Source organism: Chelonoidis abingdonii, chromosome 6 (assembly GCF_003597395.2).
Source record: "Chelonoidis abingdonii isolate Lonesome George chromosome 6, CheloAbing_2.0, whole genome shotgun sequence".
NCBI classification, from domain to species: domain Eukaryota; kingdom Metazoa; phylum Chordata; order Testudines; family Testudinidae; genus Chelonoidis; species Chelonoidis abingdonii.
In genome coordinates, this window is record NC_133774.1 from 62,041,463 (window position 1) to 62,054,073 (window position 12,611).

General features: G+C 41.2%; 2 protein-coding genes across 3 annotated transcripts in view; one reads left to right on the plus strand and one right to left on the minus strand.

Moving 5' to 3' along the window:
- The window catches only part of KIAA0825 (KIAA0825 ortholog), a 435,282-nt gene extending 426,810 nt beyond the window's left edge, over positions 1-8,472 (minus strand). The window contains exon 1 of the mRNA XM_075067089.1: positions 8,400-8,472. The gene's annotated coding sequence lies outside the window, so the exon portion shown is untranslated. The remainder of the gene's footprint in view (positions 1-8,399) is intronic.
- Positions 8,473-8,506: 34 nt separating this feature from the next.
- Positions 8,507-12,611, plus strand: part of SLF1 (SMC5/6 complex localization factor 1) — a 74,639-nt gene continuing 70,534 nt past the window's right edge. The window contains exons 1-3 of one of the 2 annotated variants that reach the window (XM_032802765.2): positions 8,507-8,727; positions 9,475-9,588; positions 9,772-9,847. In XM_032802765.2, the coding sequence (XP_032658656.1) occupies positions 9,475-9,588; positions 9,772-9,847 (190 nt within the window). In that variant the 5' untranslated portion in view covers positions 8,507-8,727. Of the gene's footprint in view, positions 8,728-9,474; positions 9,589-9,771; positions 9,848-12,611 lie in introns of those variants that run through there. The other variant, XM_032802767.2, reaches the window with a different exon arrangement.

Here is a 12,611-nt window from a genome sequence, read left to right on the forward strand (position 1 = left end):
TGACATTGGGCTGTGACTGAAATTTGTCTGTGGCAGTCTGTATTTAGTTGAATGATATCTGTTAAAAATTTGCTCATCTACAAAAATATTGGTAGAGAGGGTAACGGTCAGTAGATCTTGTGCAACAGATAAGATTTTTTTAATATAAATATATATAGGATAAAATCTTTTCCCATCATATGCATAAAATATTCTCCATTGGATAATTTTCTTTCAGTAATTACACTTTTCTGTGAGATTATATTTTACAAAAGAGAATGTTTTATGCATGTACTGCACCATCATCACACACCACTTATTCATTATAAGCAGAGCTGCTAGCACTTCTAGTTAAGGTAGCTGCACACTTCACATTATAAAACCTTGTTTTCAGTTGCTTATAACTGCTGACGTTTTAACTGCTTGAGCTTAAACGTAAATGCCACATTTGCCTCAGTCTACATTTTTTGGGAGGAAATGTGACTTAAAATGGTTCAATTATTTCTGATACATGGTTAGGAAAAATAAACTCTCCCTTTTCGGTTTTTTTGTTGTTTTTTTTTATTATTAAACAACTGTTCTGTTGACAAGCTAGTTCCTCCATGCTATAATTTTTCTCATCATGGAATAAGGGATTATAAATTCTAATTCTATCTTATGAGACAATATATTCATGTAATGGTTAATTAAAGTTCTGTAAATGAGTTCCAATAGTTCATGGATTAGGGACCCAAATTTATGGGGATCCAGGGGCTTCTGTATAGATTATTTAGGTTAATCTTTCTATTTACCCAATGGGACTCAGTACTCAGTGTAGAAGATATTATCATAGATGATTAATTTTCCAGTTCTCAAATTGTGGATTTGTGTCTTCAGAGATAACATGGTTGTTAACATCAAAAATGTTTTAAATAAATAAATAGTATATAGAGGTGAGAGAGTCAATCCCTTACCTCTTTCTAAAAGTGCAAAGTTTCAAAAAGTTTAATGAGTAGAACATTATTGGGGGCAGAATAGATCTGGACAAGGAGAAGAAGTCTGGAGATACATGTGAGAATGGAGGGACAGGCAGTAGAAACAAAAGTGAAAATGTTTGAGCATTATATTCCAGAAGTCTTGAGGTCTTTCTGAGTGTAGCCTTCATTGATTGACATCTATCATACCATTCTCTCACTAGAAGGGAAAACCTATGCCCTAAGAGAGACCTAAATTGGGAATATTTTAATGAAGTTCCATGCCTGGATAAGACAGGCATGTGTGCAAAATGCAAACAGTACAACAAAGAAATGCAAGGCCTGGTTGCCTAAATGAAACAACGTCATGAGAAGTGTTCCTTCTCAGGAGGAAGCTGTGTTGAAGACAATGAAAGGAACATGTCTGAACATGCAGAATCTTCAGGTTGGTAAACTTTTTTATTTCATACTTCTTTCTTAAGGACTGCCTGTCTTCCTTCTGGACTATTCTTGAATTCTCAGGTTTGGGCAAAAAATATAGTGGTTACGCTATAGTACTATCATTATAGATGCAGTTGTGATAAAAAATAGATAGCTGAAATAGGTAGATCTTCCTTTTACAATTTCAGCTTTAAAGTAGTACTGAGTGTCAGTGAAAGCAATGAGTAACAATAAATGAGCAGTATGGTAATAACAATTGAACAACTGCATTGACTTATTTCGTTTAGGAGAATCCATTCTCAACATACAGGATTCTGAAGACTATCCACCTTCAAGATAACCATCATTTTCTATAGTTTCAGAGTTATCTGCCAATGATACTGTTTCTGTCACATCATGTATGTCACATAGCCATGGTATATCACCTGTAGCAAAAAGAAGAAACATCTCCATCATCCAGAAACAACCATAAATAAAAGTTTGTAATAAGAACCAGCAGATTACAAAAGGAGGTAATTGATGAAAAAATTGCCTGGTTTGTTTATGCAACAAACTGTCCTTTCTGTATGATTGAGAACGCACACTTCATTAATATGGTTCAGTCATTAAGACCAGGACACAGTCCACCCAACAGAGCAGATGTCGCAGACAAATTGCTGGATAAAGAAAGAGAAATTGAGCAGTGTGCAAAAGGTCTGGAGGGTGAAATTGTTAACCTGAGTCTTGGTGGGTGGAGCAATGTCCACAATGATCCTGTTGCATGTGCTTGTGTGAGAACAGAAGAAGGATATGTCTTCCTTACAGACACAACTGATACATCAAGAAATGAACAAACAGCAGAATACTTACAAGAAGTAGCAGTAAAAGCTATAACAAACTGTGAAAAAAATTCAAATGTCTAATACACAGCTTGGTCAGAGACACTGCTGCAAACGTATCCAAGATGAGAAGAAATTAGGAGAGTGAAGAGTCCCAAGCTAATAACATACGGTTGCAGTGCTCATTTGATGCACCTCCTAGCCAAAGACTTCAGTCTTCCACAAATAAGGCTAATATTGTTGAAATTGCAATATATTTCTGTAACAACCACTTTTCAGCAGTTGCTCTTAAAAAAGGAGGAGGAACCAAGCTAACTCACCCACAAGACATGCGATGGAACTCAGCAGCGTTCCTAGTAGCCTAATCTGATGACAGTTTGTGAACAAAATTGTGAAAAAATAGATGACACTGTCACAGCCAAAGTTCTCAACAGTGGGCTAAAGAGAAATGCTGAATACATGATGAGTACCCTGAAGCCTATTTCTTTAGCTGTGAACAAAATGCAGGGAAATAGCTGTTTTATTGCAGATGCTGTTGAAATTTGGAAGGAACGAGTGAGATCTTAAAAAGAGAAATATACAATGACAGATTTAAATTACAAGCATTAAAAAAAAAAAAAAAAAAAAAAAAAATGGAAAAAGCACCATCTCCAGCTCATTTTCTTGCAAATATTCTGAATACTCGGTGCCAGGGTCAAACCTTAACTGCTGAAGAAGAGAAGCTGGCTATGACATGGACATCCAGCAATCATCCCTCCATAATAAACTTCAGAGCTAAGGGTGAATCATTTGAGAAATATATGTTTGCTGCTGATGTTTTAAAGAAAGTCACATCAGCGAACTGCTGGAAGTCACTTAAGCACTTGCATTCAGAGACTGTTGAAGTGATAATCTCACTTTTAACAGCAGTAGCATGTACCTTCTAAAAATAAAACCTACATATCTGAGTTGTGAAAAATATGTATTAAGGTTATAGAAGTGCATTCTTGTTGGTTGTTATGTAGAAATCCATAATAAAATCGAGTCTTCCTGATTAGTGATTTAAATCATTATTTGATTCAAATCCATGATTTAAATCAAATCCACCCTGGTTTGTTTTTTTTAAAACTAAGGATATTCCATCATGTAGAATTATACTGATCCTCACATGGGTCATCAGTAAGGCTGGAACTAATACTAGAGATTTTTTAGTTCTTCTATTCTGTTTCATAAACACAGCAATAAAAGCATCATCTTGCCACCATTAGTTGAAAATGGGGGAAGAATTAAAATAAGATTAACTAAATTGGCAGGAAATAGAGTGGTAACAGAAGACCATAATATTAATATACGTTACATACAGTATGTATCCAATTGTCAGTTTAAGGATGAGGTAATTGTTTACAGTTTGGTATGTATGGAATGTTGCCATGCATCCAAGTAAAAGTGGAGCATGCTCAGCACAGAGGTAGACTTAAGGTCACCTAAGTAGATCAGTTAAGCATGGCTCAGTGTAAATATAGGATAAAGGTTACAGACCATAGTAGTAGAGACCATAATAGTTGTCAGACCATATTATTTGGCTACAGACCATAATGGCTAATACAGCCATAATATCAAACTGTTCTATAAGAATCACTCAGCAAACAACTATTATTGGATAATAAGGGAAGGATCATAAAAGAACCAATAGAGAGACTGGAATATGAGCATGACCAGAAAGGATTTTCTGGCTGGCAACAATGTATAAAAGAGACAGTCAGTAGGCAATAGTTACTTAGGAGGAGAAGGAGAAGGTGAAGGTATTGGTGAAGTTGTTCAGAGAATGAGTAGATGATCAGGGTTAGAACAATGGGGTGGTTTTTGCAGCCGAAGGAAAAAAACACCACAAGCAGTGCCAGCACCTGCGGCAACTAGCAAACCCTGACACAACAGAGGGAAAGAAACCTATGGAGAGTAGGCATGCTAGTTATAGTGTAAATATAGAACAGAAATCATATTAATATGTTTAGAGCAATAAAGATGTGTGTTTGCGTTAGATCAGTGGCTCTCAACTTTCCCAGACTACTGTACCCCTTTCAGCAGTCTGATTTGTCTTGCGTATCCCCAAGTTACACCTCACATAAAAATTAGTTTTGGAATATAAATATTGTACTTACATGTCAGCGTACAGTATATAGAGCAGTATAACCAAGTCATTCTCTGTATAAAATTTTAGTTTGTACTGACTTCACTAGTGCTTTCTATGTACCCTCTTGTAAAACTAGCCAAATATCCAGATGAGCTGATGTACTCCTTGGAAGACATCTGCATACCCCCAGCAGAAGGCGTACTCCTGGTTGAGAACTACTGTGTTAGAGCTTAAACTTTATACATATAAAACAATGCACGATTTCTGTCAGTAACTGAACACAGCTAATCACCATATGTAAGGCGTAACACTTAATACTGTTCTAATTGTATGACATTGCAGGTCGGATATTTAGGAATTGTTATTAAGGAATTGTGTTGCTGAGATTAAATTGTAGCCAGGGATCATCAGTGTGCTACTGTAACAGAAGATTCTTTGTTTTGGAAAAGTACTGTCTGTGTGTCAATCAATTACATCAGAAGCCTGTATCTGATCTAAGATACTCTGGGGAGTTATTCTAAAAAGGAAACCTCTAGTAAACCTAGGCAATTTGTCTAGAGTGAGCCTCCATTCACCCTGCAGAAACAGATTAATAGGTTAGCAGGATACCCAGAAAGGACCTCAGGTGAATCCAGGAGAGGGCAACAGATAAACTATTCTAGGGGTACACTGGGTCTCATTTGGAGTAACAGAACCTTTAATGCACTGTACAGACTTCTAGCACCATGAGCTAACATAGTAACCAATAGCAGGAACAGGTTGTCATCCAGTATGTAGATCAGCCTCTAGAGCAGGGGTTCTCAAACTTCATTGCACTGCGACCCACTTCCGACAACAAAAATTACTACATGACCCCAGTGTCCTGTAATACTCTAGATTCTAGGATCAGGGCCAGTGTCAGGGGGCGGTAAGCAGGGACAAGAGTGGCTCATGTGTTGGCTTCAGCCCCGAGCACTGGGGCTTTGGCTTTAGCTTCTGGCCCCGGCAGCAGGGTGTCTAACATCAGCCCTGGTGACCCCATGGAAAGAAACTTGTGACCCCAGTCTGAGAACCGCTGCTCTAGAAGGAGATGAGACATACTTTGCCAGTCGGTTTCACTGATATTTACTGGCAGCAGAGGTATGTTCAGGCGCAGGAATCCTCGTTTCTATTGCAAGTTCCTGGAGGTAGTGTCATCCAGGGGATACAGAAGCTGCAGACCTGGTCCTTCCCTCCCAAGCCTGAGCCATTCTGCCTAGTTGCCTAGCATGTCCCCCTGTGCTTCTGTACTCTCCCCCCCACCCCGCACTGTCCTGTTCCCTCTCTAGCTCCTGTCCCTGTCCTCACTCTTCTTTAACAAACTGTATTGAGCATGGCAAACTGTGATTTTCAGATGCTTATAACTCATCCAGATTGGTATGGATTTTCAAGCAAAAGATACCTTTTTGCTGCTAGGGTGAGCCCCCTACCAAAATTCCACTTGCTACTGCATTCTATAATTAGATGCTAAAGGTGCTCAACAAAATGGTTGCAAGAATTTAATACAGTTCTGCCAATGTACTTTTCCCTAACCTTGTTCTGAGAAATAGCTGAACTATTTCTGCTGTTTTTTGTTTTTATTTTCCAGAAACATTCAACCTGAAATAAAGATGGAGCATGAAAATTTCAGCCTGAATTAACACTTCATGCTCAGGCCCAGGGAGGTGGAGACAGAGCAGAGGTGAGCTGGGGCAGAGGGGCCGCCTGCGCCGCAGCATGAAACCCGTGGGGGAGGTGGGGGTTGGATGAGGCGGTGGGAGGCCGTCAGGGGTTCCAGGGGTGGTCAGGGGACAGGGAGAAGGAGTGGTTGGATAGCGCAGGGGTTCTGGGGGGCAATCAGTAATTAGAGGAGGGGTTGGATGGGGCAGCAGGGGGCAGTCAGGGGACAGGGAAGGGAGGTGGATAGGGCAGAAGTCCTGGGGGGGGGGGCGGGCCACGACCCCCTTGTGGGGTGAGGAGAGAACCAGTTGTTAAGATTTTGGCAGCTCATCACTGCCCATGACCTCAAATATTTTTCATGGTCACTGCTTGCCAGGAAAGAGGTCCCCAAGTACGGCCTACATTCTTTGTTCTTACTTGCATACATTTACTTTTATTCATATGAAAACACATTATTTGCTTGCACCCAGATTACCAGGCAATCCAGATTGCTCTGTATCAGTGACCTGTCCTCTTCATTATTTATCACTCCCCACATTTTTCTGTCATCTGCAAACTTTAATCACTGATGACTTTGTGTCTTCTTCCAGGTCATTGATAAAAAAAGGTCGAATAGCATAGGGCCAAGAACTGATCCCTGCAGGACCCCACTAGGAACACAGCTGTTTAATGATTATTCCCTACTTAGAATTCTATTTTGAGATCTAGAAATTAGTCATCTTTAATCCATTTAATGTGTGCCATTGTAATTTTATATTGTTCCAGTTTTACAAAATGTTATGTGGTACCAAGTCAAATACCACACAGAAATATAAGCACATTACATCAACACTATTCTCTTCATCCATCAAACTCAGAATTTCGAAAAAAAATTACATAAAATTAGTTTTAGAGGATTTATTTTCCATAAACCCATGTTGATTGGCATTAATTATATTGCCCTCCTTTAATTCTTTATTTATGCAGCCCTATATCAACCACTTTATTTTCTTGCCTATGACTGATGGCAAACTAAGAGACTTATAGTTACCTGGGTCATCTTGCTTACCCTTTTAAAATACTGGCATAACATTAATTTTCTTCAGTGTTCTGGAACCTCCCCTGTATTCCAAAACTTATTGAAAATCAACATTAATGGTCCAAAAAGCACCTGAAGCAGCACTTCTAAAACTCTTGGGTGCAAGTTGTCTGGACCTGCTGATTTCAAAGTGTTTAATTTTAATAGTTACTATTTAACATTCTCCTGAGAACACAAGCGGAATGGAAAGACTTATTATCATGACTACATCATCCATTTTTCCCCCTGCAAATACAAAACAGAAATATTTAACTGCTTTTTCTCCATAATTCTACCACTTCCATCTAGTAATAGAGGAAAACCAATTGATCTAGATAATACTAACTAGAGATACCTAGCATTTGTAGAAGACTTGCATTTTCAAACTACCCATTAATCAAACTTCATAACATCTCTTTTGAAGTAGATAGCTAAGACTTACTTGCCTAGTGGGGAAACTGAGGCAAAGAAGGTACTTGTTAGCCGTTCTTCAACAAAAAAAAACCCTCAGAAACAGACTTCAAAGAGAAACTGCAGAGCTACAATTTATTTCCAAACTTAACACCATCAATTTGGACTTGAATAGGGGCTAGGAGTCGCTAGTGCACTACAAAAGTAATTTTCCCTTTCTTGGTATTGACACCTCCTCCTCAATTATTGGGAGTGGACCACATCCACCCTGACTAAATTGGCCTTCAACATTGGTTCTCCATTTGTAAGGTAACTCTCTTTTCTTCATGTGCCTGTATCTGTAATTTTCACTTTATGTGTCTGAAGAAGTGGGGTTTTTACCCATGAAAGCTTATGCCCAAATAAATTTGTTAGCCTTTAAGGGCCACCGGGTTCCTCCTTGTTTTTATGATTTGTGCAAGGTCACATAAGAAGTTAGTGCAGGACCAGAAACAGACCTTCCCCAACTCAGTGTCCGGACTAGTTCCAGGCCCTTCTCCTAACCAAACATGCCGTCTTTAATTTATAGCACCACCACTACCACTTGGCAAAAGGAATAAATTGTGGGGCGGCAGGCTGGGGTCGCCCCCAACTGCTCACCCCGCGACAGACGGCGGTACACGGCGTGACCCGACCCTGGCGAGCACAACTGGGGCGCCTGCCACACGCTGCCAAACGGCCAAGTTACTTATTAAGAGGTACGGAGGGGCTAACGGTCAGTCACAAGAAGCGTCCTGTTGTGAGGGGCTGGGGAGTCGGGCCCGGGAGGCAGGAGAGGGGCTAGAGGGGAGCGGGTACCTGCCGGGGCGGTTCCAGAGGGGCCCAGATCCCCAGAAGGGGCGAATTGGGACACAGCGGCCCGGGGATGGCTCGAACCCCGCCCACGGTCTCTCCGCCCCACCAGGCTCACTTACCGGCCAGGCCCCGCTCAGCTCCGTGTTCGCAGCCTCAGAGACCGGGGAGCGTCAGTGACAACGTCCCGGAACGCCTCAGTCCCACATCCGGGGGCGGGGCCGGCCGCTGCCGGCGGGAAGGAAACTGCAAGGACTGGTATCGCAGGGCGCAGACTGCCTCTCACAGCGGCTCCGGGAGCTGCGGGATCGGATCTTCTACAGCAGCTGGGGCGCTAAGAGCGCTGCCCCCTCCCCCGAGCAGCGCTTGGGCTGCCAGTGCCAGCGGGCACCAGGGCGGCTGTTTGATTCCCTCCGCTGTGTGAGCGCGACCGTCCCCCGTCAAGGAAAGGTGAGCTCATTGGGATGACCGAGTGTGGCCTCCCCAGCCCCCATGGTAGGCGTGGGCGGGTGAGAGCTGGGTGCCCCACCGTGATGCACACCCTAGGCCCAGCAATGCCATGTAAACTGTGCATTAATATCGATGTAGAATTGATTGGTGGTGCCCCATGAAGTACCGCTGCTGGTTCAGGTTTGAAAATGCAGTTGGCGCCATCTCCGTTCAACATCCTGTCTCCTCCCCTGCTGTTCTACTCCTCCTATTAAGATTCCCTGGGGCTCTTTCCGCTACAGCCTACCTTGCCTAGGACAGCTGGTTTCCCTTTGCTTATTATGGACTCCCCCCTCCCCGCAGCGGTTGGTCTGTGAGTCCCTCTGTCTGTACGCAGGGGTTTCCTCAGGGAACAGTCAGCTTCTTTTATAAAGCAGCCTCAGCGGCAGAGCTCGTGGGCAGGTCTCTTCTGAGGGAGGGCAGGCTGGCACACAAAGGTGTAGACCTGGGAGCATCATGGAAGTGTTCAGTGCTGGCTGGAACCTCTGCTTTAGGCTATTCTCTTTAGTGTACATTACTGCTACTTAGTAACCATTTAAAATGGTTATGTTTTGTAGTAACTCAAGGTACTCTAATAGAAGCATTTGCTTATATAGCTATATTAAGTCTTTAATTTTATCCAAAAGTGTGGAAGGAGTAGAAAGTTCAAATACAACTACAAAGAATTTATGCATATACTTTTTCCCCCCTTAAAAAAAAAAATTACAGATGGCATGTGCTGTCCAAAAACGGAGAATCCAACTAACTGGATTTAAGAAACAAGAAAAGGAGGCTATAGTTGAATTACTACTTACGCTGGACTGTGTTTTTATTGATACTGAGGTGAGCATATACCTTTGTTTCATTCATTAAATTCACAGATGAAACAAAAGGAAGCAGCAGATAAGATAGAATTCTATAGATAAATAGGCTGGATGATTGTCTAGGCTTAAGTTTGTGCTAGTAGCTAATTTTTTTTTTAAAAAAAAAAAGCCATTTTCAATGACACAGTTTTTCTTTTGTTAGCAATACAGAAATTGCACACATCTTATAGCAAAACAGCTTTCCAAGAGTGAAAAGTTCTTAGCCGCTTGTGCAGCAGGTGAGTAACAAATTGTGGTATCCTCTTTAACTATATCTGTTAATGAATAAATAAAGTTATTAACCTTGTTTCATAATTGTTCTTATCTTTGCTAATAAAGAAGACTCTTGCTCAAGCTTGGATTTGCTTCCTCTCACCTTATCTCTTCCCCTTATTTGACTGAAATCAGTAAGTCTGTTACCCCACAAAAAGATAATTGTTGGCTAAGGTAATTAAGACTGAGAAGTCACAAATTATTTATTAGAGAAAATAAAAAGTATTGGAATACTTGTTGTTGGTAGCATACAATTCTGATACTAAACTTCACACTAACATTCAGTCACAGACTGCAAACTTCTGCCTGCACAGCAACTCCCTATGGTCAAAAGAAAACCCCCCTTACCTCTGCCTTATTCTTGACTCTAGACCCGAGTTTTACTCCTTTGTTCTTTTCATATCTGTGGCCTGATTCTGAAAATCCTTACTCAAGCAATTAAAGGTTTTCAGGATGACACTTCTATACTGTAAGATGTTTTTTGATGTAGGGCTTCCTGGAAGGGCTTTATAGTGTTTACAGGCTGTGATTATGGATGTAAGTTTTACAATGGCAATATATTGATATGGTAACCATTTCAATTATCCTATTTTCTTTTCATCATACTTATCCTATATATTATGAATTGAAGCATATATATTACTATCATTATTTGTATTATCATAGTGGTTAGGGGCCCTAGTCTACACCAGGAGGGCCGCATTATACTAGGTGCTGTACGAACACACAACAAAAAGATAGATCATAAGCCTCTTGGGGTAAAGACCAAGCATAAGATAAGACAAACATATGGGAGAGCTCAAGTAAATGATGAGAGGTACAGGTCAGCATGGTAGGCAGTGGACTTTGCATATTAGCAGCCTAACTTAAGTTTTTCATAGGCTTTACTGCAATGGAGAATGTTGGGGAAGGATTTGAGGATGAATAATGAGGTAGGTTTGTGAATATTTAAAGAGGGAACCTCTCAAGTGTGTGGGGCAGCCTGGGAGAAAGCATGGACAAGTGGGCACTGGAATCTCACATCATGGAATGATTGGAAGTGAGTGTTAACATGTCAGTAGTGAATGAGAGAAAATAGGGTGGGGATAGATCATGTGGGGCCTTGAAAGAGAATACAGGCGCTTATGTTTGATTCAGTAGAGAAGGGAAGCCAGTGAAGTGATTCAAAGAGAGGAGTGACATGGCTGAAGTGATGGGCTAGGAAAGTCTTAGTATCTACATTTTTTAAATGGATATGAGCAGGGCATGATTGTATTTAAGGCCAGAGAGAAGGGTGTTCAAGTAAGTGAGACATAGATTCATAGACTCTATGGACTGGAAGGGACCTCGAGAGGTCATTGAGTCCAGTCTCCTGCCCTCATGGCAGGACCAAATGCTGTCTAGACCATCCCTGATAGATATTTATCTAGCCTACTCTTAAATATCTCCAGAGATGGAGATTCCACAACCTCTCTAGGCAATTTATTCCAGTGTTTAACTACCCTGACTGTTTGGAACTTTTTCCTAATGTCCAGCCTAAATCTCTCTTGCTGCAGTTTAAGCCCATTGCTTCTTGTTCTATCATTAGAGGCTAAGGTGAACAAGTTTTCTCCCTCCTCCTGATGACACCCTTTTAGATACCTGAAAACTGCTATCATGTCCCCTCTCAGTCTTCTCTTTTCCAAACTAAATAAACCCAATTCTTTCAGCCTTCCTTCATAGGTCATGTTCTCAAGACCTTTAATCATTCTTGTTGCTCTTCTCTGGACCCTCTCCAATTTCTCCACATCTTTCTTGTAATGCGGTGCCCAGAACTGGACACAATACTCCAGTTGAGGCCTAACCAGCGCAGAGTAGAGCGAAAGAATGACTTCTCATGTCTTATTTACAACACACCCGTTAATGCATCCCAGAATCACATTTACTTTTTTTGCAAAAATATCACACTGTTGACTCATATTTAGCTTGTGGTCCACTATGACCCCTAGATCTCTTTCTGCCATACTCCTTCCTAGACAGTGTCTTCCCATTCTGAATGATGAGAGCTTGAAGGAGAGTTTTGGCTGTGTGGATGGATAAGAAGGGCCATATCTTAGAGATACTATGCATAAAGAATTGGTAATATTTAGATGTAGCCTGGATATGAAGCCTAGAGAAAGGTTGGAGTTGAAGATGACACCCATTTTAAGGCCTGAATGACAGGAAAGGTGGTAGTGTTATCTACAATGATTGAGAAAGAAAGTAGTAGGGAAGGGTTTGGGAGAAGGAAGATTAGCAGCTTTATTTTAGCCGTGTTTACCTTGAGTGGGCATCTAGACATCCACAAGATCATCTCAGGGAGGCAGGCTGTGATTTTAGTTTGGACAGAATGGGACAGGTCTGGAGTTAACTCACAAATCTGCCTCTTATCAGCATTAAGATAGTGGTTGAATTTGTTTGTAAATTAGATTACCCAGAGATAAAGTGCAGAGGGAGAAGAGAACAGAACCAAGGATGGAGCTCCCACATAAAGTTACAGGGTGGATGAGGATCCTCCAGAGGACATGCTGAAGGAGCAATTAGAGAACCATGAAAGAAGAGAGTTACAGAAACCAAGCAAGGACAAGATTTCAAGACTCAAAGGTAGCTGACAAGTCAAGGAGGACATGGATGGAGTACTGGTTCTGAACTTTAGCTAGAAAGAGGGCATTAGAGATTTTGGTAAGAACCATTTCAGTGAAATATAAGGGGCAGATGCTAGATTGGAAAGGG